This window comes from Miniopterus schreibersii (genome assembly GCF_964146895.1).
Source record: "Miniopterus schreibersii genome assembly, chromosome: X".
Classification (NCBI taxonomy): domain Eukaryota; kingdom Metazoa; phylum Chordata; class Mammalia; order Chiroptera; family Miniopteridae; genus Miniopterus; species Miniopterus schreibersii.
Window position 1 is genome coordinate 105,975,380 of NC_138104.1, and position 26,931 is coordinate 106,002,310.

Consider the following 26,931-nt stretch of genomic DNA (forward strand, 5'->3'; position numbering starts at 1 on the left):
GGGGTTTTTTAAGAAAAAAAATTAAAAAGCAAGAATGAACTGGCCGCAGCAAAAATGCACTTAGGACAGTGACACAGAGAAGGTGCACAGAAGGAGCAATGGGACAGCCGAGGCTGGGCTGCTCTGTCTCACTGGGAAGCCAGAGGAGACGGGGCCTTGGAGACAGGTTCAGGGGGTGAGCCCGGGACGAGCTGCCGGGCCCGTTGCTCCCCTGCATGCAACTCCTGTCCGAAGCTGCCTGGACAGCCTGTAGTGACCCCTACACGAGCCGTATTGTGCGTCCCCCAGGCCAAACCCTAGGCTTCCAATGGTTATAGTCCCTGGAGTCCTGCTTGGCTGCTGTGTTGATAAGTGACCCTGGCCCAGGAGAGCTCTGTGGTCCAGGGCGTTGGGGGAAACCTGACAATAATACCACAGCGATCTCCCCTCGGGAAGATGGAATCGCCCTCAGCAAGTAAAGCACGGAGGGATCTCTCGGACATAAATAAGCAGCTCGCCTTGCGTGTCTCACTGTTTCCCAGGCCTTTGGGTCCACGAGCCCCGTTGGCCACCCCCCGACGGTACAGCGAACATTGTGCTGAAGTCGGTTGGTCAGCATAGTCCGGAAAACGCCGGCGTTGATGATACAGGCGTGTTGGGGGTGTCCCTTTGGATGTGACTTCAGGTGATGGGCCGTTGGGGCCAGTTTTTCCCCACAGTTCGGCTTCATGGACCATGTGGGTCACCTGGTCTACAAATTCCTGGTGTTAACCGGACTCTCTTATTTTTATTTTATTTTATTTTATTTTATTTTTATTTTATTTTATTTTATTTTATTTTATTTTATTATTTTATTATTTTATTATTTTATTTTATTTTATTATTATTTTATTTTATTTTATTTTATTTTATTTTAATTTAATTTAATTTAATTTAATTTTAATTTTATTATATTATGGTATTATGTTATGTTGTTATGTTATTTTATGTTATGTTATGTTATGTTATTTTATTATTTTATTTTATGTTGTGTTATGTTATTTTATGTTATGTTATTTTATTATTTTATTATTTTACTGTTATGTTATGGTATTATGTTATTATGTTATGTTATTTTATTTTATTATTTTATTTTATGTTGTGTTATGTTATTTTATTATTTTATTTTATTATTTTATTGTTATATTATGGTATTATGTTATGTTATGTTATTTTATTATTTTATTTTGTTATTTATTAATTTTATTTTATTATGTTATGTTATGTTATTATGTTATATTATTATGTTATGTTATTTTATTTTATTATTTTTTATTTTATTTTATTATTCAGAGCATTACCAATGTCCCCCTTTTTCCCCCCACTGACCCCCCTGCACCCCACTCCCACCCTCTCCCTAGGCCTTCCCCACACTATCGTCTGTATCCAGGAGTTTTATATCAATTCTCTGGTTAAATCTGTTTATTTTTCAATTACAATTGACCTTCGATATTATACTAGCCTCAGGTTTACAGCGTAGGGATTAGACATTTATATAATTTACAAAGACCCACGATCACCCCCATAAGCCCACCCACCCCCCCCCCCGGCACCACCCGCAGTTATCACAATATTATTGACTATATTTCCTGTGCTGCACTATGAGCCCGCGTCCTATAAATGTGCATTTTTATTGACAAAAGTTACACGCGACAACCGCCTGATGGATGTATCTTCAAGCACTTCACACAGATCGACCCCACCGCCCATCGTTTTCAAAATGCCAGAACTCGCACGGGCTCAGCACAATTAATAAATGCTGCCGGCGGAATCGACGAGCCTGTTTGGAGACGGTTGTTCAGCAATGAAATTGAAGTTTCCTAAACCCAGAGACACCTGAAGGATATTCGAGCTGATTAATAGGTTAGGAAGGGGGGAGAGAGAGCGACCACCACTAAAGCCTGGCTTTCAAAAATCAGCAAACACGTAACCCCGTGACTCAAGCACCCTGTATCTCGGACTCTATTTCAGTTTTATTTGCTTGTTTCGATTCCACATCTAAGTGACATCGTAGGGCATTGGTTTTTCTCTGTCCGACTTTTGCCACTGAGCACAGTACCCTCCAGGTCCATCTGTGTCATTGCAAACGGTGCGATTTCTTTTTTTTATTTTAAATTTTTTTTTTTTAATGGGGGTGATCGCTTTGGAAAGTGTAGGATTGTCTAACCAATCTGCTGCACACCTGAAACTAATATAAAATAATATTAAGCCCTGGCCGGTGTGGCTCAGCCGATAGAGCCTAGGCCCCGGGCACCGAAGGGTCACGGGTTCGATTCCCGGTCAAGGTCATGGACCCGGGTTGCAGGCTCCATACCCGGCCTGCTTAGGGGGCGTGCAGGAGGCAGCCAATCTCTCTCTCTCTCTAAAAATCAATGGAAAAAAATATCCTCCGGTGAGAATTAGCAATAATAAGAATACTGAACGTCAATTGTAATTGAAAAATAACACTTAAAAAAAAAAAGTATTAAAAAAATAAAAAACACCGCAGCTCCGAAACCAAGGAAAGAAACCCTGAGAAAAACCGGCCTCCCCTGTCCAGTTATTTTATCAGCCGTAAAGCAATTTAAATGGATCAGCCAATTCTCCAAAAACGTCTATCTGGGAGCCTGATCGCCGAGACGTGGTTTGCGGGTGTTTTGTAAAAAAAAAACCAAAAAAAAAAAAAAAAAAACCACAAAAAAAACCCAAGAACATCATCGCGTGGTTTTGCAGCAAGAAAGATACCGGGTTCATTCCAGCCGACACTTTAATTTACTTCAAGGCACAGACGTCGGGGTGCATGCCAAGCAGGCCTCTTCAGCTCTAATGGAAGGAGACTGTAAATAATTAAAAACTGGGACTCGGAAAAAAGGCGCCCGGCTCTTCGGGGGGGAACGTGCCTACGTAGCTGTCTCCCGTCAACAACCGAAATTACATTTCAGAAGCCGTTATTCGCGTTTCGACTCCGTGACTAACCGTCCGAGTGGCTCGGCCGAGGCCACGCAGTCCTGACAGGTGACCGGGGAGAGGAAACCTGGTGTGAAATTAGCGGCCGGGTGCGGGTGGGGGGCGGGTTGGAAGGTGTTTCTGGATTAGAAAGAGACAAAGGGAGAGAGAGAGAGACAGAGAAAAAAAAACCCCGAAACATCAGCTGCTTCCTGCAGGCCCCTTACGGGGGATCGAACCCACAACCCCAGTACGTGCCTCGACTGGGAACCCAACCTGGGAGAGTTACGGAGACGCCAAATTCAATCGCCCCGCTGCTCAGGGGACACCTCCCGGGCACAGCGGGGACAGTCTCGTCCCCACGGGCACCCTTTGTTATCACAGGCCCGGGCCAGGCCAGCCTGGCACACGACGCCTGTTGGCCGAGAGGCAGCCGGAATCCAGAAAGAGGCCTGAATAGCACGAGGGTCTTAAAAGTGAAATATTATCACGTTCAAACGGCAAAAAGAAAAAAAAAAAAATACTAGGAAAGGACCCGCAGAGAGCAGGCCAACGGGGACCGGATTCAGTTGGTAGAATGGAAGTGGTCGTCATTGGCTTTTCCAATATTGTCTCGTTCTAGCCAAGCACAAGCCCATTTTATTAAAAAATATAAAAAATGAGGGCGTCATTGTGGGAATTTCCATTGGGTTTTAGAGACAGAGGAAGGGAGAGAGAGTCATCGATCGTCCGCCTCCTGCACGCGCCCTCCTGGGGATCGGGCCCCCACCCTGGGCATGTGCCCGACCAACTGGGTCACGCCGGTCAGGGCCCTGGGCCTCGAATTTGAGGGACGGACCCACGTTCGCCGTGAATGAGACCAATGAGAGACAAATGCATTTAGAGCTGGTCTCGATTCTTTTAAACCCAAACAAACAAACAAAAAAACACAGGCAAAAATCGAATTTGGACTCGCCGCGTTCGCCGGAAGGCGGGCGCCCGTGAAGGCCACCAAGCCGGCCGTCGGATCTGCGACAGAAATCCGCTTTCATCTGTCCCTGTAAAAATAAAAAAACTCCACGCTGAGGACACGAAATAAGCTAAGGGGAATAATTTATGTGTACGCATGCCTCGGAGACCAAGCTCCAGGTAATGAAGCCATCGATCAGACGTCCAATGGGATAAACCTGGGCAGCCGGTGACATAAACTAGAACCCGGTGACGGGATTTACATTCGCTCCTGCTTAGCTCCCGGGTTTGCGAAGGACGGTGTTTTGTGGACACGTCGAGATTGAAAGACAAGCGTCTTCGAGACGCGTATTGATTTCTTTCCATTGCCCTGCACGCCTCTTCCAAGTTCTGCTTGTGTCCCGCCTATAAAACGTCAAGCGATTTTTTTAAAAAAAATTAAATTTATTGGGGTGACATTGGTTAATAAAAGTATATAGGTTTCAGGGGCACAGCTCTATAACGATGGGTATTATATTATTCTATAATAAATCATCTGAATATTGTATCGTGTGTTCCCCACCCTAAGTCAAGTCTCCTTCCATCCCCATATTTTATGAATTTTTGTGTTTTTTGCTTGCGTCCATTTACTTTCAGTTTTATACCCCACATCTGAGCGAAGCCGCATTAACTCTTGACCTTTCCCGTCGGACGTATTTCGCTCGGCGTGACACTCCCGAGGCCCAGCCACTCCAGTTGTCGCAGACGGCGGCATCCCATCATTTTTCATGGCTGAGTAATATTCCGCATCGGATGCCGGCTCAGCGCTGGGAGTCAAGAAACGTCAAAGACGATAGCAGAAGCGGAGTAACATGGACCCGATGGACCTGAGCACCCTGGAGAAATGCCCTGGTCACCTTCTCACCCTCACGCTCAGGCCAGCTCAGGCCCCTGGATCTATGTCGGCCTGTGTCCTATTCATCCATCATCCAAGATCCGGCCCCGGCCCAGGTCCATCCAAAGATACATCCTGACTCCCACCTTGACCTTAAACCAGCTTCTATTATTATTTAAAATATATTTTTTTTCCAGCCGGGCGTGGCTCAGCGGTTGAGCCTCGACCTAGGATCCAGGCGATCGGGGTTCGATTCCCGGTCAGGGCACATGCCCGGGTTGCAGGCTCGATCCATGACTCTCTCATCATTGATGTTTCTATCTCTCTCTCTCCCTCTCCTTTCCTCTCTCTGAAATCAATAAAGATATATTAAATATATATATATTTTTAATTAAAATATATATTTTTATTAGAAATATATATTTCTATTATTTAAAATATATTTTTATATATTAAAAAAATATAGATATTTATATAGTTTCAGAGGAAGGAGGGGAGAGGGAGAGAGAGAGAGAAACATCAATGATGAGAGTCATGCATTGGCTGCCTCTTGCAGGCCAACTGGGGGTGGACCCCACAATCTGGGCCTGGGCCCCAACCGGGAATCGAACCCTGATCTCCTGGATCCTAGGTCGATGCTCCACCGCTGAGCTCCACCAGCCAAGCACCAGCTTCTCTCTGGCCCACTGGTCCCCAGGGTCTCCCCGCTTCGACGGATTCTTGGTGGAAAACACATATTTAATAAGTACAATTTATTTGAATTAAAAAAAAAAAACAACCACATAAACTTTTCTGCTTACTATGCTTCCACGTCCCTAGGTTTCTTTGGCTCATCAGTTTATTTAGTGTATTTCTAGACGGAACTTTGGAAAGGAAAACCGTCCCCTTGAAAGTCACCTTACAGAAAGCGGGCCAGGCCCGGGTGACGATTTGGGGAATTTGGGGGAACACCCACCAAACCCATCCGTACGACCTTCACGCTCTGGGCTCTCCATGCTTTGAAAATTCAAAAGAGACTTTAAAAAAAAATAATAATAAAATGGTCCAGAGGTTATTTTCAGCTCTCCACGGCGTGGCCAGTTTCAGGAGAAAGTAGGACACGCGCTATATATAAACAGCGACAAATGAACACCCGTGGGTGACCCGGCGGCCTCGGGAAAAACGCCTCAGCTTCTAGCTGGATGTGGGAGCTGCGGAGCTGAGGACGGTGGTGGGGAATTTTTCTCTTTGTGCCTAAAACATTTTGTTTTGCCCTTTGGGGGTGGGGGGGGGGCGAGTAGAGAATATAGCGACTGTCATACGTATTTCACAACATTTTTTATTGTGATGATATATAAATACAGGGTGTGTCCCCCCCCAAATGTAGACACACTTTGAATGATGCTAAAGTCAGTGTTTAGGAACATATGGTTCATTTCCAATATTTAAAAGAACCTACAGAAATGAATATATATATATATTTTTGGCCAAGGCCTGTTTTCAAACGGACAAGGCCCTGCTGATGCCCCAAAGCAATGGAATCGCCAACGTCAAGGATCATCTTGTGGGGTGTCTGTGCTCCCTCAATGCATCGACGACTGCCGGATTTGTACCATAAACTTGATCTTTTACGTGTCCCCATAAAAATAACCGAGCGGCGCTTTGGGGTAAATTTTCTCTGTTCAGACCTTAGTCTGGCCTCACCCATTATTTCAAATCCGTTAAACCTGAAAAGGGGTGAACATTGAGTGAGTGATCAGCTGTTAAAGTCTGTATATGTTTTTTTGGGGGGGACACCCTATAGTATAAATATATATTATGTAAATATAAGTAACATAAAATTTTTAAAAAATATGTTTTTTATGGATTTCAGAGAGGAAGGGAGAGAGAGAGAAACATCCATGATGAGAGTCATTGATCGGCTGCCTCCTGCAGGCCCCGTATTGGGGATCCAGCCTGGAACCCACGCATTTGTCCTCACCCGGAATCGAACCGGCAACCGATACACCGATTGACAATTACTTTAAATGTAAGTGGATCGAATGGTATCATCATTACACATTTTTCAGGAAAGAACACAGCTTCCGATTATTAAAAAAAAATAAAAAAGTACAATGACCACCAGCCGGGGCGTTCGTAGAGGTCTGTGAAATGAGTCGGGGAAATGACGTTGGGTGCCACCCGGTCTGTCACAGCTGGGAAATGAGCCCCTGGTTTTCTGGGAACCCACGGGGGACACACAGGCGGAACCCCCTCCTTGGTGGCCGTGCCCCTGAGGCCCACAGGCACCTACCTCCCCGCGAGTCATGACGACTCAGGCGAGCGCCACTCAGAACAGACAAGAAACCAAAGTTGCGGGCCACGGGGACACAGCTGTCATGGGCTCTCGGTAAATGGGGTCCCCCCGGGGGACCCCTGTGATGAGCCGGGCTTCGCCTGCTGTCTTGGGAATGGAGAAGGTACCCGGGAGGAAGGGGGAATGCGGTGGAATCGGTCCTTGAATATGCTCCTCAAGAGACCAGTGCCGGGGAGCCGGGCACAGGAAGCCCAGCTGATGGCGTTGCTGCAGGAGCCTCTGAAGCTGGGGTGGCCAGTCGGGGGCCTTCGAAGTCCGGAGATCCCCGTGGCCGAAGCTGTGGGGGCTGCGGCTGCTTCAGGAGCTGAGAGGCAGGCCCCCCACCCTCACCTTCCGTCCACAAGGCTCCCCTAGGCCTCTGCTTTGTTTTTCTGGGGGATGCAGGGAGGGCAGAATTCCCGGATGCCCGCCCGTCCAAATGTCATCAAGCCGACGCAATGTCTTCAGGGGTGTGAAACAGAAAAATAAAAATAAAAAGAGGCAGGTGCCCGGCCTGTGAGGCTCAGCGGTTGAGCATCGACGGGTGAACCAGGAGGTCTCGGCTCGATTCCTGGTCAGGGCACGAGATCGCCAGCAGGGGGCGAGCAGGAGGCAGCCGATCAATGACTCTCATCATGGATGTTTCTATCGCTCTGTTCCTCGCTCTGTCTGAAATCAATAAAAACATTTATTCTTCTTATTTCCAAAAAAGGAGCTTCCCCCGGCTGGTTTGGCTCAGTGGTTAGAGTGTCGGCCCACCGTCTGAAGGGTCTGGGGTTCGACTCTGGTTAAGGGCCGGTACCGAGCTCCGGCCCCAACCCCGGGGCGTGTTCAGGAGGCCACCGATCGATGTTTCTCGAAATAAAGAAGAAACTGAAGTGGAGGGTTGTCGTTAGTTACTTAAATGACACCTGAAATGAGCGCACAGGAAGGATTCTTAGAAGGCGTTTGGTGGCTGCCAAGAGTCTTAGAAAACAACCCACTTGGGAGATAAAAACAACACACGGCCGTCACCCAGAGGGAAAAATTAAAAACACGGCTGTTACCTGGAGAAAACAACCACACACGGCCGTCACCCGGAGGGAAAAACAACAACACACGGCCGTCACCTGGAGGAAAAAAACCCAACACACGGCCGTCACCCGGAGGAAAAAAACAACACACGGCTGTCACCCGGAGAAAAACAACACACGGCTGTCACCTGGAGAAAAACAACAACAACACACAGCTGTCACCTGGAGAAAAACAACAACACACGGGCGTCACCTGGAGAAAAACAACAACAACACACGGCCGTCACCCGGAGGAAAAAAACAACACACGGCTGTCACCCGGAGAAAAACAACAACACACGGCCGTCACCCGGAGACGCACTTAGCCCACCAACTGTCTTTGTCTCCTTGCTCGTGACAAGGGCAGAAAATAAAACCGAGTGGCAGGTTTTGAAGTGGATTTCGCACACGGCCTCTCCCGCCGTGGTCACTTTCTGGCATTTTTTTTTTTTTAATATGTTTTTATTGATTTCAGAGAGAGGGAGAGAGAGAGAGAAACATCGATGAGAGAGAGTCATTGATCACCTGAATCTACTTTCAGTGGTCGACTCATCAAATACTTGAAGAAAAAAGAATTTGTAAACCACGGCGCAGACCCACGAATAACCGACCAGAGATGTCCACGCCCGGATCCCTCCAGGACCTGAGACTATGGAACGGTCCACGGCACAAGGGACTTGGCTAAGGTTTGGGCCTTAAAATCGGGAGATGAGCCCTGGCCTGCGTGTCTCGGTGCTTAGAGCATCATCCTGGACACCAAAGGGTCTCGGGTTCGGTTCCCGGTCAAGGGCACCTACCTGGGTTGCAGGTTCAATCTCCACCCTGGCATGTGGCAGAGGCAGCCAGTCAACGTTTCTCTCCCTCCCTCCCTTCCACTCTCTCTAAAAATCAATGGGAAAAAAATACCCTCCAGTGAGAATGAACAACAACAAATAAAATGGAGAGATGACGCTGGAGGAACCTGGGGCGTCTCTCCCAACCCCATGAACCCCGCAAAGCAGAGAACTTTGGTTGGCTCGGGATATGGCAGAAAGGAAAGGAGGTCAGATTCCAAATGCGACGTGCAGGGGATACCTGCCCAGACCAGAGAGAGACGGGGAGCGAAGGGTTGCCGGCCGGCCCACCTCCAGCAAGGACGCGAAGATGTCAGTCCTACAACCTCAAGGAGCCAATTTTTGCCACCCACCTGAGTGAGCCGGGAAACAGGCTCTTCCAGGTCAGCCCCAGGGCCTGCACCGTCTCCTTGTTGACCTTGTGCGACCTGGAGCAGCGGGCGCGGGGGAGGCTGCAGCTGCAGCTTCTCGCTGACGCAATGGTGAGATCACACCTCTGAGTTGTTTGGGGTGATTTCCTCCAGGTGCGACGAAGACGCCTGCCCGTGGAGAGACGCGCCCCATTTTACAGAGGGGGATAGTGCCCTGGGGGCCCCGTCCAGCCATTGCTGGGATCTCCCCAGCCCTCAGCTCTCAGCCCCCCCGATTCACAACATCAGAAACCACATCCAGATACACTTGGGGGGAGCCCTGGCCGGTGTGGCTCCGTGGTTAGAGCATCGGCCGGGGCACCGAAGAGTCGCAGGTTTGATTCCCGGTCAAGGGGCATGTACCTGGGTTGCAGGTTCCACCCATGGCCCGAGCTGGGGTACGTGGGGGAGGCAGCCAATCGATGTGTTTCTCTCACATCCATGTTTCTCTCTCTCCCTCCCCCCTTCCACTCTCTCTAAAAATCAATGGAAAAATATCCTTGTGTGAAGGTTAAAAATTTAAAATAAAATAAAATAATAATAAAATAAAATAATAAAATAAAATAATAAAATAATAAAATAAAATAATAAAATAATAAAATAAAATAATAAAATAAAATAATAAAATAAAATAAATAAAATAAAATACACTTGGGGGAGGTAGGGGCAGGAGGAGAGGAGGGGGGTTTTTAGTCTCACCTCTAGATGTTAACTGACCCCTCCCAACCCCCATGCATAACATGCCTGTCAATTTGCCAACAAACCTGACATTCTGCCTCTCCCGTGAGGGAGGGGCCCGTCAGGCCAGGACAGGTGCCCGCGCCCACTGCTTCCAGGTGGAGACCCTGGTTCTAGGTCCTTCTGATTTGGACACTGTAGGTGACAGGCTGGGGCCTCTTGAGGGAAACCCTTTAGGGTGGGCAGAGGGATGGCAGCTACTGTGACCTTCCCTGATGCTCTCGGCTGGGCACAGCTGAGCACATGGGACACACCTGGGGGTACCTGGCCCAGCAGAGCAGCCTCATACCCTGGTCTTGTTCCTGCCCTGCCCCCCGGGGGGGGGGATTATGGGTGGGCTTCCTGGCCTCAGTTTTCTCATCTGCGGGATGGAGGATTACAAAGGCCAGGAGGTGCTTTCCTAAACCAGCCTGGGGGTGCACCCAGCAGGTCTGTATTCTAGGGTGTCAGAGCCCCCAGGAGCCCACCCCAGGTGGCCTCGGAGGGGAAGAGTGCAGCCTGTATGCTGGGCAGCGCCCCTTAGTGCTGGGCTAGGATTTCCTCTGCAGGCAGGCCTGGTGGGTTCACTTCCTAAGGGGCGTGGGGGTTAGGGTTCTAGAGGGTTGTGTAGGAGTGTGGGGTCCTGGGTTCTAGCAGCGGCAGGGGCCCTGGATCTCGGCAGGAGGTGGGGGTCTGTGCTGGTGTGTGTGTGAGGGGTGATCCTCTGGAGTCCAGTGAGTGTTAGAATTGGGGGGTGGGGGGTGGACAGAAGTCGAGGTTCCTAGCAGGTCCTGAGGCCCTTATAGGGTCTGCAGTTGCCAGGTTCAGGGTGTCCATGGGGGTCTGGTAGGGGTCCCAGTGGGGTTCTGGGTAGGGGTGCGTGTGGGGTCTGACTGGGAGTCTGGATGGAGGTCCGAGGTCCCAGCAGAGGCCCGGTGGGGGTCCAGGCAGTAATGTGGGGAGTTGCGGGGTAGGATCGGGGTGGGGGTGGTTCCAGGGGGTCCCTGTGGAAGTCTGAGTGGGGGTCCACGAGGGTCCTGGAAGGGGGTTTCTTGGGGTCCGGATAAGGGTCCCTGAGGCCTCAGTGAGGATCTGGGGGGGGGGGGGGTAGGTGTCCAAAGTCTGGGCAGGGGCATCTTGGTCCATGAAGAGCCCTTGAGGTCCGGGTAGTTTGCTGCAGCTGGGGTGGGGGCCGGTGGCAGAGAGTGGGGTGCCCCTAGTCCAGGATGGGATCACTGCGCGGACCCGCGGTGGGGGCGTTGTTGGGGGGCGGGGGGGTAGTCTGGGCTGCGTGGGTGGCCGCGGGTAGGGTGGGGGCAGGACGGCCCCCCGGCCCTGGGGGGGAGTCCTTGGCGAGGTGGGATGACCCGGGAGGGGGTCCGAGCCGGGGGAGAGGGGCTGGGGTGTCCGAACAGGGGGCGGGTCCCCGATGCTTGTGGGGGTCGTCTGGGAGAGGGTGGGGGTCCCGGGGTTGGAGGCGGGCGGGGCGGGGCGGCGCGGGGCGGGGCCGGGCTGCGCGGGGCGGGGCGGGGCGGGGGCGTGTTTCCGCCGCCATCCTCGCGTCGGTCCCGGGCTACGGAGTCCCCCCGGCGGGCGGCGCGGAAGCGGCGGCGGGGCAGCCATGTCGCCTTTGTCTGCGGCGCGGGCGGCCCTGCGCGTGTACGCGGCGGGCGCGGCGGTGATCCTGGCGCAGCTGCTGCGTCGCTGTCTTGGGGGCTTCGCGGAGCCAGGTCAGCGGCGGGGGGCGGGGGAGGGGGGGAGAAAGCGGAGGGCTGGCGGCGACGTTGGCGACATTGGCGACCGCGCGACAGCAGGCCCGGGCGCGGTCTTGGCCCTGCGCGTCACCTTGATTCCAGGGCGCGCAGCCAGGGGCGGGGGGGGGTCGTGCGCGCTGTTCCCCTTCCCCATCCCGCGCGCCCTGGGAAGCCCCCCCACTTCTGGGTGGTGACCGGGGACCCCGGGGCTCAGACCGTAACCACCCCCTTATCCCGCCCAAGAGTGAGGAGGGGACGCTCCAGAGGCCTGGTCCCCGGCCCGGGTCGCGTAGGGACAGGCCTAGCGCGCGCTGGGCCCCGCGGTGCCTTTCGCGGCCGTGGGGCGCCCTGGAGGTCTGGGCCCGAGGGCGCTTCCGTCCAGGGGCAACTTTGTTTCTCTGTAGTTAGAGGTCGGGGCGCGTTCGCGCTGCTGAAAGGGGCCGGGGAGCCGCACCCCGCCTGTGCGCACGTGCGCGGGGCCCACCCTTCATCGCAGGTCTGGGGCGTTAAAAACTGGGGAGTTAAGCTGGTGGCTGGTCTGCTGGAAATGGGCGCCTAAGGTGCGTTTTGCTTTTAGAGGGAAAGTAACTATCTTCGCCCAGAAACGATTCAGCGGGAATGAAGCTGTTACATTGTTGCAAATCTTCCCATTGTCTCGGCCTTAAAGAGAGAGCTCTGGTTTTCCTGTCTCACTTCTGCTTTTCAGGGCCTGGGGGTGGGGGGGGGTGGGGGGTGGGGGGGCTTTGGGAAAACACCCCTGAGAGTTGGAGTGAAACAAAGCCAGTCGCTGTATTATGGGGAAAATACTTTCGAATTCGTGTCGTTCCCGTGCTGAAGGCGTATATGTGTGTGTGTGTCGGCCGCCCAGGGCTGCAGCTCTGAACAGAAGTAAATAAAAGTGAGCCCCGCCTTCCAAACCTCCACCCTGGGAGAGAAATGTTTCAGTTCGGTTTTGTGAGGCGCTGGGTCTTGGTGTTTTTAAACACATCGAGCATGATTAGAAACTGAAAGTAAGGTACCACCAGCCTGTGCCTGAGGCTGGGCCGGTTGCTGGTCTGCTGGAAATGGGCGCCTAAGGTGCATTTTACTTTTAGAGGGAAAGTAACTATTTTCAGAGGGAAAGTAACTATTTTCGCAAACAAACTATTCAGCCGGAATGAAACAAACTATTCAGCCGGAATGAAACAAACTATTCAGCCGGAATGAAGCTGTTACATTGTTGCAAATCTACCCATTGCAACAGGACGGGAAGGTGTGCCTTTTATTTTATTATTATTATTATTATTGTTATTTTGTCAATCCTTACCCAAGGACATTTTTTTTATTGATTTTTAGAAAGAGTGCAAGGGAGAGAGACGTTGATGGAAGAGAGACATAGCAATTGGTTGCCTCCCGCACGCATCTCGAGCGGGGCTGGCGATCGAAGCTGCAACCCAGGTACGTGCCCTTGACTGGGAATCGAACCCGTGACCCTTAGATGACAGGGCTGATGCTCCAACCACTAGGCCACACCGGCCAAGGCTGTGACTCTTATTTTATTTAAAAATATATATATATATATTTTATTGAGGTGACATTGGTTAATAACACTCTATAAATTTCAGGGGTTGCAATATTACAATTCGATATCTGTCTACTGTATTGCGTGCTCACCACCCAAAAGCTAGTTTCTAACCCGGTACCATGTATTTGACTTTGATTTAATCCAAGTTTTCCTCCCTCCGACCCCTTTCCCCACCATTCTGTAGTCTGTAGCTGCACGTTAAATTTGTCGCTTTTAAATCGGATTCCCTTGTAAAAACCGTGAACGCTGTGGGTTCTGACCGGTCCTGCTCACCTGCATGGGAGCCCCCAAATGAGCCTCACCCTCCAAACCTCCACCCGGGGAGAGAAATCATTAAATTTGAGCAGGGTCAACTTAAAAGAATTACCTTGTCCTGGCCGCTGTGGTTCAGTGGTTAGAGCTTCTGTGCGCCCTTGGCACTGCAGGGTCTCAGGTTCAATTCCCGGTCAAGGGCACGTACCTGAGTTGCAGATTCAATCCCTACCCGCATCAGGGGACATGTGGGAGGCAACCAATCGATGTTCCTCTCTCTCTCTTTCCCACTCTCTCTGAAAAAAGCAATGGAAAAAATATACTCAAGTGAGAATTAAATAAAATCATAAAAGATAAGTCCTGGGTCTGGCAAGGGCGTCCTTAACTGTGCTCCAGAAAATGGATATTTTATATAAGGATGAACGTCAGTGGCTCGCACCGGGCAAGCCGGGGCCTGTCTGTGGGGTTGGACATAATTTTAGGTAACAGACAAAGACTGGCATTTCCATTTCTCTGCGGTACCCGGCCTGCCAAGTGGCATCGTTCCTGGTGCCTTTGCCCTGCCTGGATTTAACTTTTGTGGGGAGGAGCCTTTGGACTTTACCCTGGGGTAGGAAGCCAGCCATGTAACCAAGAAGACCAGCTGCCCGTTTTAGCTCAGGGTCAGAATGTTGAAATACAGGGACCTCTTCTGCGTTTTTATAAAGTCGGCTCCGCGTAGGTTGTTCGGAGAAGGTGCTCACGTCCTGTCACGTAAGAAACATTCAGACCTGTAGAGAATTTTTGTGAGTGCTCCGGAGCCAAACTGCGGACAGCTCCCAAAACACAGGATCTCAGCGGATTGAGGGGATGCTCCAGAGATTGGCCGCTTTGCCCCTTGTTTTATGCATTACAATCGAAAGGGGAGACGTAAGGGGGTCCCATGAAATCCATGGGTGACAGATGAGGGAGGCGGGAGAAAGCAAAGCGGGGAAACCTCTGGGATTGGGTAGAAAGTAAAATGATGGATACATTTCTTTTACTCAGGTGGATGCAGGATAGTTAACAAACAATTAACTTGATAACAATGAGGGGATCTGTGGTCTCCCCAGAGCAGTGCCTGTGCCCTGAGGGGTCCGAAAAAAGGAAATTACTCTGATATTCCAATGATATCGTAGATGCAAAAAGACAATAATAGACAGTTGAGGTCAGGAAGACTCAGGTCTAGGACCCGACGACCCTCCATAAACTGCTTTTAGTTTAAAGGGTTTTCGGGTCAGACCATCCTGGGTGGTTCCTTTAGGCCTCTGAGTTTGCAAGGCCGCCCGCAGGCCTCCCCTGAGCTCGTCCGGTTATAGCATGTGGCCCCCTTTGCGTCCACAGTACGTGGCTCCTGAACATCCACTCTTCTTGAAATCTGTTTCCTAAACACACATGGTGAGTAAGCAGATTAAAGGAATTCCTGTCACGGAGTTTAATTTCCAACACCTTCCTGTTCAGACTCTTATCAGCTTCCTAGATACCATGAGGCGTATCTGGCCGGTCACATTTTTACTTACTTTGTGTTAAATGACAATTACATTTTTTAATTTTTTTTATCGAATGTATCGGGGTGACACTGGTGAATAAAATTATATAGGTTTCAGGGGACAGTTCTATAATCCATCGTCTGTATATTGTATTGTGAGTTCACCACCCCAAGTCAAGTCTCCTTCCATCACCATGTATCCCCCCCGGACCCTCTTCTACCTCCCCCCAAGCCCTCCCACACCTCCCACAACCACCACACCACACGGTTGTCCGTGTCCATGAGTTCTCTCTCTTTTCAGGCCCCCTACTCTTTAAAGATGAGGACCCCCCAATTCTACCTAGTGATGCGTCAGTAGTTGATTCTTGTATATGCCCTGACCGGGAATCGAACCCGCAACCTTGGTGTATCTTGCCCTAACCAACTGAGCTGCCCGGCTACAGCACTTGGCTTTTTTTTTTAAACCCATCAATATTTCCCCTACTGGGAATTAAACAGACATTTCCGACTCTGCTTGGACTACTTAAGAATGTATCTGAAGTAACAGTTGCAGGCCGGATATGAGCTACTATTCCCAGTAACATAATATTTTCAGATGCAAAATAACTACAGTTTCCCAAGAAATGTACATATACTTTTAAAAAAACCATATATATCTATATTTGTTGATTTTAGAAAGGGGAAGGGACAGGGGGAGAGAGAGAAACATTAATGATGAGAGTCATTGATCGACGGCCTCCTGCATGCCCCCTACTGGGGATCGAACCCGAAACACCAGCATGTGCCCTGACCGGGAATCGAACCAGGAACCTCCTGGTTCATAAGTCGATGCTCAGCCACTGAGCCACGCCAGCCGGGCCAAAAATGTATACACACTTTTAACAGCTGATAGATCAATGGGTGTTTCTTTCTTTTCAAATTTAACCCATTGGAATGAATAATTATTCAAAATGTGTGTATATATATATATATAATTTTGTGGGGGACACCCTATATAGTCTCTAAAATTAAAATTTAAAACATAGGAAAATCAGTGGCCTTGTCTTTGGGTGTGGACTCTCCTGGAGAAACCTTTATCTAGACCCTGATGGTGAAAATAAAGTGGATGTGGGGCTTGCATTAGCATCCTGTGGCTGCCATAAGCGGGGACCACAATTTAGGGGCTTAAAACTACAGAAATTCACCCCTCCCCCATCCCATCTTGAGACCAGGAGTCTGAGGTCCAGGGGTCCCAGGGCTGAGCTCCCTCTGGAAGCTCCAGGGAGGGTCCTTCCTGCCTCTTCCAGCTCCTGGGGCTCCAGGCGTCCCCGGGCTGGTGGCCGCCTCCCTCCCGTCTCAATGTGCCTTCTCCTCTGTGTCTGTGTCTCCTCTTTGGGGCCTTATAAAGACCCTGTCCTTGGATGAAGGGCCACCCTGACCCAGGACGACCTTGTCCCAGATCCTTCCCTTAATCACATCTGCAAAGAACCATTTACAAATAATATCCCATTTTTGGTACCGGGGATTAAGACTAAATCCTTTGTATCCTGTGGTCGTGATTCTGTTACTTTGTTGCATGTGTCAGAACAAACTGCTCCAAACCAGCGGCTCAAAACAACATAAATGTATCCTGTTCCAGATCTGGAGACCAGACGTCTGAGATCCAGGTGCCCCAGGTCTGAGCTCCCTCTGGAGGCTCCAAGGGAGGGTCCTTCCTACCTCTTCCCGCGCCTGGGGCTCCAGGCGTCCCTGGGCTGGTGGCCGCCTCCCTCCCTCTGTCTGTGTCTCTCCTTTGCTGAGTTTTGGGAGGGGCACTGTTTGTTATTGAACCCCACCCCCCTTCCTCAGCGCCATTTAAGAAAACTCAGCTGCCCTTTCAGGCATCCTGGCCTTGATTGGAGACCCAAAGGGTTAGGGCATACGGGCCTGAGCACACAAAGGGACCCCCAGGGTCTGGCTCCCGGGTCATCCAAACATCCTGGCTGACAGCAGACAAACCTTGGATGTCTGTGCTCAGGCGTGAATGCCGTCCGTGGGCGTTTTCAGACATTCCAGGATCGAGAAATCCATGATTGTCCCAATATGCTTCCCCATCATGGGTGGGCCGGAGATAAAAGTGGAGTGCAGCCCTCACTGGTGTGGCTCAGTGGTTAGAGCGTTGGTCTGGGCACCCAAGGGTCCCAGGTTCGAATGCCAGTCAAGGGCACCTACCTGGGTTGCAGGTTCTATTTCCAGCTGCGGTCATGGGGGAAGCACCCTATCGATATTTCTCTCTCACATCAGTGTTTCTCTCTGTCTGTCTGTCTCTCTCTCCCCCCATCCCTCCCTCCCTTCCACTCTCTCAAAATCAATGGGGAGAAAAAAATCCTCAGGTGAGAATTAACAAAGACAAGAAATAAAGTACATTCCAACTGGCATCATTTTAAACATAAAGTTTGGAAAATTTTTAATGCCCCTTAAAGCCAACTGGAGGACCTCTTGGCCCAAAGGAAGATGGTTTTTTGTTTTGTTTTGTTTTGTTTTTTGGGGTGCATTTGAGCAAACTCAGGCGGCCTGAGACGCGCACGCGTAGATGTACCTTATTTAAAACGAGGTGCCCGGCGGTTGCAGGCTCCTGGCCTGGAGGCTGCTTGTGAGCACAGTTTCCCCGAAAACCCGGCTGGTGCTGGGTTGCTGGACCTCGTAAAGCAGCAGCCAGCCGATATGAGGAAAGACCTGTAATGACCACAAACACATTCAAAGGAACGCGCGTCCTGGGAGGCGAGGAGTCGCCAGGTGCGTAAAGCTCACCTTGACCCAAGCGTGCCCAACGCTCCCTCTGTTTGGCCAAATCCACGGCGCTTGGAGAGGCCTCCAGCCGCGCGCGGGGTCCCCAGGTCCTTTGCCTCCAAGCCGAGCTGCTTTGGCACCTGTGCGCTCTGTGCCGCGCGCCGGGGGGGCCCCCCTTCTCACGCTCTGTTTGTGTTGGTGCTTCTCAGCAGGTGGTCACGCATGAGAGGAGGCCCTGGTGGCGCAGACGATGGAGAATAAAAATCCCGACAGCTCCCCGACGACCACGACGCCGACGACCACGACCACGGACCTCAAAGACCTCAAGCTCGTGGCCCACCCGCGCGCCAAGAGCAAGGTGTGGAAATACTTCGGCTTCGACACGAACGCGGAGGGGTGCATCTTGCAGTGGAAAAAGATATACTGTCGCATCTGCATGGCGCAGATCGCCTACTCCGGCAACACCTCCAACCTGTCCTATCACCTGGAGAAGAACCACCCGGATGAGTTCTGCGAGCTGGTCAAGAGCAACACGGAGCAGATGCGCGAAGCCTTCGCCACCGCCTTCTCCAAGCTCAAGCCCGAGACCTTGCAGCTGACCCCTCAGGACAAGAGGCAGCAGGAACTCACGGCCGCTGTGCTCGCGCTCATCTCCGAGGGGCTGTACCCCGCGTCCATCGTGGATGAACCCACATTCCGGGCGCTGCTGAGGACCGCGGACCCCTGGTACGAGCTGCCGGGGAGGAAGTTTTTCTGCGCCAAGGCCATCCCCGAGCGGTACAGCGCTGTCCGCGAGGCGGTGCTCAAAGAGCTCGCGGAGGCCACCTGGTGCGGCATCTCCACCGACCTGTGGAGGAGCCACACCCAAAACCGGACCTATGTCACGCTGGCTGCGCACTCCCTCGGTGGAGGGGGCGCGGGGTCTCCCAGCTCCCTGTCCTCGGGCTACGGCTACCGGTGCCTGAAGACGTTCGAGGTGCCGGATGAAAACGCAGCGGAGACCATTACGCGCGTCCTGTACGAGGCGTTCATCCAATGGGGCATCAGCGCCAAGGTATCCGGGGCCACCACGGACTGCGGCAAGGACGTGGCCAAGGCGTGCGCCCTGCTGGACATCCCCGTGCAGATGCGGTGCCTGGGGCGCACGTTCGACGCGGGCATCCAGCAGGCGTTCCGGCTGCCCAAGCTGGGCGCGCTGCTGGCGCGGTGCCGCCGCCTGGTCGAGTATTTCCAACACTCCCCCGTGGCCAGGTACATGCTCTACGAGAAACAGAAGCAGCAGCGGCAGCCCAACTGCATGCTGGTCAGCGACCGCGTGTCCTGGTGGGGCACCACCCTGGCCATGCTGCAGAGGCTCCGGGAACAGCAGTTCTCCGTGGCCGGCGTGCTGGTGGAAGACACCAACAACCACCACCTGATGCTGGAGGCCTCCGAGTGGGCCACCATCGGGGGGCTGGTGGACCTCCTGCAGCCCTTCAAGCAGGTGGCGGAGATGCTCTCCGCCTCCAAGCACCCCACCATCAGCATGGTGAAGCCGCTGCTCCATATGCTCCTGAGCACCACGCTCAACATCAAGGAGACGGACCCCAAGGAGATCAGCATGGCGAAAGAACTCATCGCCAAGGAGCTCGCCAGCACCTACCAGGAGACGCCCGAGGTCGATATGTTTCTCAACGTGGCCACCTTCCTGGACCCGCGCTACAAGAAGCTGCCGTTCCTGTCCGCCTTGGAGAGGCAGCAGGTGGAGAACAGGGTGCTGGAGGAAGCCAAGGGGCTCTTGGAGAAAGCCAAGGACGGCGCCTACCGCGCGCCCGAGGACCACATGTACGGGCTGCCCGAGGAGCCCCCCGAAAAGAAGCCGGCCTTGACCTCCACGCCCCCGCCGCCCCCCGCGAGCGTGATCAACAGCATGCTGGCGGAGATTTTCTGCCAGACCGGGGGCGCAGAAGACCAGGAGGAGTGGCACGCGCAGGTGCTGGAGGAGCTGAGCAACTTCAAATCCCAGAAGGTGCTGGGGCTCAACGAGGACCCTCTGAAGTGGTGGTGCGACCGCCAGGCGCTGTTCCCGGTGCTGCCCAAGGTCCTGCAGAAATACTGGTGCGTGGCGGCCACGTGCGTCCCGCCCGAGCGCCTCTTCGGGTCGGCGGCCACCGTGGTCAGCGCCAAACGGCACCGCCTGGCCCCGGCGCACGTGGACCAGCAGGTGTTTCTGTACGAGAACAGCCGCGCAGGGGCAGAGCCCGAGCCCGAAGACGACGATGAGGGCGAGTGGGATCTGGACCACGAGCAGGTGCTCACCTTCGGGGAGGCCGTGCACAGCGGTTTCTTTGGGGTCAGGGACAGCGGCTTCGTGTAGCTGGGGGGACCCCGCGGATGCGGTGTCAGGGTGGGCGCCGCTGTAAATACAGACCCCGCGGTTGGTTGTGACAAAAACGGGGACATGCGGACCCCGCCGGTGTCATCCCATGAACCAGGAGGGCACCAGTTGGGTTCCCGGTCAGGGCGCGTGCGGGGCTGTGCGCTTGACTCCTGACTAGGGGCGCGCAGGAGGCAGCCGGCCCATGACTCTCTCATCAGTGTTTCTCTCTCTCAAAACCAATAAAAACATTTAAAAAAATAAATACATGGTAGCCATTTATAGTATCCGTTACAACGCCTGCAACTGTTTCCAAGTTAGCGGCGCCGCAACTGTTTCCAAGTTAGCGGCGCCGCAACTGTTTCCAAGTTAGCGGCCCCGCAACTGTTTCCAAGTTAGCGGCCCCGCAACTGTTTCCAAGTTAGCGGCGCCGCAACTGTTCCCAAGTTAGCGGGGCCGCAACTGTTTCCAAGTTAGCGGCCCCGCAACTGTTTCCAAGTTAGCGGCGCCGCAACTGTTTCCAAGTTAGCGGCGCCGCAACTGTTTCCAAGTTAGCGGCCCCGCAACTGTTTCCAAGTTAGCGGCGCCGCAACTGTTTCAAATTTAGCGGCGCCGGAACTGTTTCAAAGTTAGCGGCACCGCAACTTTCCAAGTTAGCGGCACCGCCGTCCTCATTGTTGAATTAATCAGGGTAACACTGGTTCGTAAAGTGACCCAGGTTTCAGGGGTACGATGTATAATCCATCACCTGTATGCTGTCTTGTGTGTTCACCACCCTAAGGCAAGTCTCCTCCCATCGCCATGGGTCCCCCCTTTACCTTCCTACCTGCCCCACCGTCTTTAGGGTCGCCCTCCCCTCCCTGAGAGTGTCTGTGTTTTTCGATGCCGTGTGTCCAAGCCGGCATTCTCTGCTGGGTTTTATCTCCCTTCTCTGCGAAAGTTTCTTTATTTAACCGCTTCCATAGCGGTCCCCAGAGGCGAAGAAAAGTACTGAGGACAACTTCCCGATGGGTCGTCCGTGAGTGTTTTTAAGCAAAGGGGCCAATGGTCCAAAGCTGGACATCAGGGCCATCCAGGCCCCTCTCATTCTTCAGCATGGGGCATGTTTTGCCCTGAGTTGTGTGCATAGAAGTTCGGGGGACATGGATGCTGGGGACCAGGGTGCTCCTCGAACCCCAGTCCGATTGCGGCTTCTTTTGTGCCAAAGTCTCTATCACAGGTGGATAGATTCTAGTGATGCATTTCCTTCATTGGCACCATGATCCAACTGTGACCTGGGGGGGGGGTTCTTCTCCGAGGGGTCTCAGCCCGGGAGATTGTGGGGTCCCTCCCACCAGGGTTGTGTGTTGTTCTATGAAATCAGGCCCCAGGCCCTGGCCCGTGTGGTTCAGTGGACAGAGCATCGGCCGTGCACTGAAGGGCCACGGGTTCAATTCCTGGTTATAAAGGCACGTACCTGGGTTGCTGGTTCCAGCCCCGGCCCCCGTTGGGGTGCGTGCAGGAGGCAACCAATCCATGTGTCTCTCTCACATGGATGTTTTTCTCTCTCTCTGTCTCCCCCTCACTCTGTCTAGAAATCAATGGAAAAAATACCCATAGGTGAGGATTGTCACACACACACACGAGTTTATTTGCCACTTTTATCATAGGCTGACGCTTCTAGGGTTAGGTTATTGAGAGAGAGAGAGAAGGGCTGGACAGCTTGGGGCAGAACTTGTACGAATGATTCTCACCGGCCAGCCCTAAGCCTGCTCACCCTGCCTCCTCTGTTCTTTCCAGCAGAAACCCCAGTAAACGATCTTGACTATGGTTCCCCAGCTCCCTGGTGCTGCTTCGTGTGACCCCGAGTGTCCTCGGGTGCCCCCCTCCCCTGGGAAGCACCTACCTTTTCATTGGTGCTCATTTCCGATCTGTTCCTTGAATAACCCTTGAATAATAATAAATAATAAAACTACAATTTAACAGACACACACAGGGTGTCCCCACAGATGCATACGCACTTTGAATGATTATAAAGTCAGTGTTTATGGACACACAGTTCATTTTCAGAATTTAAAAGAACCTATAGAAATGAATTTTTTTTTTTTTTTTTGTCAATGCCTGTTTTCAAAAGGACGACCGTTCTAGTCCAGGCCCTGCCGATACCACAAAGCAGTGGAATCGCCAACATCGAGGATCATTTCGTGCAGTATTTCTGCGCCCTCAATATGCCAACGGTTGCCGGTTTTGTGCCGTAAACTTTTTATTTTTTATGCGTCCCCATAAAAAAAAAAAAAAAGCCTAGGGACGTTTTTGAGATAAATTTCCTTTGTTCAAAGCTTAGTCTGGCTTCACCCATTATTTCAAACCCGTTAAACTTGAAAGGGGGTGAGAATTAAGTTATTAGCTGTTAAAATACACATTTTTAACACATTTTATACACATTTTCAATAATTATAAAGGCAGTGTTTGTACTTCAACTGCGCTTTCAAGCTTCCAATAGCATTTTAAGATGGGTTTTCTTGGTCCTACGCTTAGTTTGGCTGAAAAGAAACGTCAGCTGAGCTATATCAGCTGTTAAAGCGTGTGCACGTTTTGGGGACACCCTTCATGTGTTACCGCCCAGCAGGGTGCACCCAAGGGTCTCGCCCATGGCTACAAACAGCATACGTTTCTCGGACCTCTCTGCAAATCATCTTGGCTGCGTTTTCTAGCATATTCTTCCAAAGACACCAGCAGGGTGGGGAATGACTTTATTGGGGGGTCTTCCCCCTGGCTGTAATCACTCAGGGCTCACTGATGGTATATTCACGCCTCCCGAGCAGGCGCCAACCCCAGAGGAGCCGCAAATGTGGATGCGCAGCTGCTGTTGGCATCCTGTACCCTCTAGAGGCAAATCCGCACCAACGTGTCCTCTTCTGCTCCTAGACCTCACTCTGTGTTTTTTTTTGTGTGTGTGTGTGTGTTTTGTTTTCTTCCTTCCACAGTCTTCCCCCGGCAGCCCGGCCGCGTTGCTATAGTGACAGGAGGCACAGAGGGAATCGGCTATGCTACCTCCAAGCACCTGGCGAGACTGGGCATGCACGTGATCCTAGGTGATGTTTTTCTACACTGGCTTGTATTTTTGCAGCTGATGCGAGACGCACGGTCGTCTGCTCATACGTGGATGTGAACATTGATTTGCTTCGATATGAAACAGATGCCGGGGACGTTAAGGACTGATAGTGGAAAACTGAAAAGGGCGGGAAATGTGTTACTCATTTGGACATGAATATGGGTTTTGTTTGTTTTATTTTTTAGTATATATTTTTATTATTGATTTCAGAGAGAGGAAGGGAGAGGGAGAGAGAGATCGAAACATCAATGATGAGAGAGTCATTGATCGGCTGCCTCCTGACCACCCCCTATGGGGGATCAAGCCCACAACCCGGGCATGTGCCCTGACCAAGAATCGAACCAGTTACCTCCTGGTTCATTGGTCGACGCTCAACCACTGAGAGCTGGATTTTCCATTTTCTGGTCCTTAACATCTTGTGGTGTCTAATTGTGCAAACTAAAATCTCTAACATTATAAGCCAGTTATGTGGAAATGCAGATATAAAAAAACACATGAGGAAAACACAAACTGGCCACATAATCATATACATGAAATGTTTCAACAACAAATTTAGTAACTGCTATGGTTTGGAACTATGACGATCTTAAACTATATTTGAAGGTATCTTTGACAGCTGAAATGTCTTGTATTTTGGATTAAGTCATGAGGAGGTCTGGTTGGGTGAGAACGTGAGGAAGTCTGGTTGGGCTGGATCATGAAGAGGTTCTGGTTGGGTTAGACTAGGAGGAGGTCTGTTTGGGTTTGATCATGAGAAAGTTGGATTGGGTGAGATCATGAGGAGGCCTGGTTGGGTTAGACCAGGAGGAGGTCTGGTCGGGTTTGATCATGAGAAAGTTGGGTTGGGTGAGATCATGAGGAGGTCTGGTTGGGTTAGACCATGAGGAGGTCTGGTCTGGTTGGGTTGGGTCATGAGCAGGTCTGGTTGGGTTAGATCATGAAGAGGTCTGGTTGGGTTAGACCAGGAGGAGATCTGCTCTGGTTTGATCATGAGAAAGTTGGGTTGGGTGAGATCATGAGGTCTGGTTGGGTTAGACCATGAGCAGGTCTGGTTGGGTTGGATTATGAGGAGGTTCTGGTTAGGTTAGACTATGAGGAGGTCTGGTTGGGTTGGATCATGAGGAGGTGTGGTTGGGTTAGACTATGAGGAGGTCTGGTTGGGTTGGATCATGAGGAGGTCTGGTTGGGTTAGACTATGAGGAGATCTGGTTGGGTTGGTTGATGAGCAGGTTTGGTTGGGTTAGACTGCATGGGAGGACATGTAGTTGAGTGAGGTTTATGTACTAGAGACACCATGTAGTAAGCACATATGAGCAAGCATGTGTCACCCACCAGAGCAAGGACTGGAACCCTGATGGTCATGCCTCATTGAGGTGATGTTAGTTGAACATTAGGACCAGCACCTAATGTTTTTTATTTCTTGACTTAAGCAGAGAGTTAACACCACGTCCTCAACTCCTCTCTGTCTCCTTTCTCACAGACTCTTATTCCTGTGTTTAATCTTTCATGTGGTTCACATTTTGACCCTCCCCCTCAATGCAACCAAGAATGGAACCTTCCCTCCTCCATGTGACTTTGAGGGTTTAATTGGATATATGCTGAGGGGGGAACAATTTTTCATTTTGCCTGACAGTTTGATGGAAGGTCGCTTAATGGAACATTATCATTGGACATGGTGCCTTTTTATATCAAGTGTGAAGTAAGAGACGGCTACATTCAATTTCAAATGGTTTCATCCTGAATCCATTAATATTTAAGGAATAATCAATTTACTTGTTAAAGAATTGAAATGGCAATCTGGGACCCAACTCAGGCAAACTAATGTTGCTGTGAGTACATCAATTATTCAATTTCCTATCTGTTCCCAAAATCTTAACCCTTTTACCAAGATATTTTTTTAGGTAGTGGACCCATCTTTTTAATATGTTTTATTAATTGATTTTTTTTTAGAGAGGGAGGAAGGGAGAGAGAGAAACATCAATGATGAGAGAGAGTCATCGATCGGCTGCCTCCTGCACGCCCCCTACTGGGGATTGAGCCTGAAACCCTGGCATGTGCCCTGACTGGGAATCGAACCATGACCTCCAGGTTCATAGGTCGACGCTCAACCATTGAACCACCCCGGCCAGGCTCTTTTTTTCCGAAATGGCAGAGTCCTATCTTGCAACTCATGGTACAAGTCATATTTCTTGAAAATATCAGTACATCTAGTTGAAATATAGATTTACATGCACTTCCGTAAGTGATTGCCCTCACTTTATTTTTTTATGGAAGCCTTCAACAGACGGATAAATCTCAGAGGGAAGGGGAGAGGGGGCGGGAAGAGGTTAACCAAAAGGACTTACATGCATTTGCACATAACCCAAGGACACAGACCATAGGGTGGGGAAGGCTTGGGGAGGGGGAGAGGGTGGGGGGGGGTCAATGGGGGAAAAAATGGGGCATCTGTAATACTCTCAATAATAAAGATACATTCAAAATAAAAACAAAAAATAAAGTGAGCTCTAGCCAGTTTGCTCAGTGGTTAGAGCATTGGCCTGGGTACTAAAGGGTCTGGGTTCGATTCTGGTCAAGGGCATGTACCTTGGTTTCAGGCTCCATTCCCTGCCCCAGTTGGGGAACATGGGGGAGGCAACCAATCAATGTGTCTCTCTCACATCGATGTGTCTGTCTCTCCCCTTCCCTTCCACTCTCTCTGAAAAGCAATGGAAAAAATATCCTCAGGTAAGGCTTAAAAAAATAGTATGAAATGAAATGAAATAATGATGAATAGAATAGAACAGAACAGAACAAAGCAGAGCAGAACAGAACTGAACCGAACCGAACAGAACAGAACAGAACAGAACAGAACAGAATAGACTAGAATAAAATAGAATAGAAAATAAAATAAAACAGTAAGGTAAAATAATTAATAATATTAAATAAAATAGTAATAAAATAGTAAATAAAATAGTAAAAAATAAAATATTAAATAAAAGTAAAATATTAAATAAAATGTTGAATAAAATAAAAGTAAAATATTAAATAAAAAATAACATTAAATTAAATGAAAATTAAAATAAATACAATACAATAGAATAAAATAAAATAAAATGGTGCACTAATTGTTTTATTTTTTTCTTTTAGCTGCAAATGATATAGCAAGAGGCCAAGCAGCTGTGAGGATGATACAGGAGGAGACTTTGAATGATAAAGGTACTGACTGCTCTCTGGCCCCCTGGCTGTGTTTGGGATTTTCTGAGTGCTGGTCAAACCTGAGCTGCTGACCCCCTGACACTGGGGGGTGTTGGGTGCGGCCTTAGGGGATCGGGTAGTGTATCTGCTTCTTGCACTTTTCCTTGGGGGATTTTTTTTGCACATTTTATGAAATCTGAATGAATTTTTTTAAAAATAATGATCGCTTAAGGGATAACTCACCTGGTCTGGCTTGTGTTACAAGGAACAGAGGTTGGTTTGGGGCCGTCTGTGGCTGCTTAAAACGTCTCAGTGCTTTTAACAAGGATGTCAGGTGTGGCCCTTATTCACGGGAAGGCCGAATGTTCGAGAAGGCCTTGGTTAAAAAGAG

General features: G+C 50.7%; 1 protein-coding gene across 3 annotated transcripts; it reads left to right on the plus strand.

Annotated features, from left to right (window-relative positions):
- The first annotated feature begins 11,660 nt into the window (after positions 1-11,660).
- On the plus strand, positions 11,661-20,530 carry LOC308551465 (E3 SUMO-protein ligase ZBED1-like). 3 transcript variants are annotated; one of them, XM_081125999.1, is made up of 2 exons: positions 11,661-11,821; positions 18,126-20,530. In XM_081125999.1, the coding sequence occupies exon 2, from the start codon at positions 18,167-18,169 to the stop codon at positions 20,270-20,272; it is 2,106 nt and encodes a 701-aa protein (XP_080982125.1). In that variant the 5' UTR covers positions 11,661-11,821; positions 18,126-18,166; the 3' UTR covers positions 20,273-20,530. The 3 variants fall into 3 exon arrangements, with proteins under 3 accessions (XP_080982125.1, XP_080982126.1, XP_080982127.1); XM_081126000.1 differs by having other exon boundaries at positions 18,129-20,530; XM_081126001.1 differs by lacking the exon at positions 11,661-11,821 and adding an exon at positions 12,658-13,282.
- Positions 20,531-26,931: the final 6,401 nt, after the last annotated feature.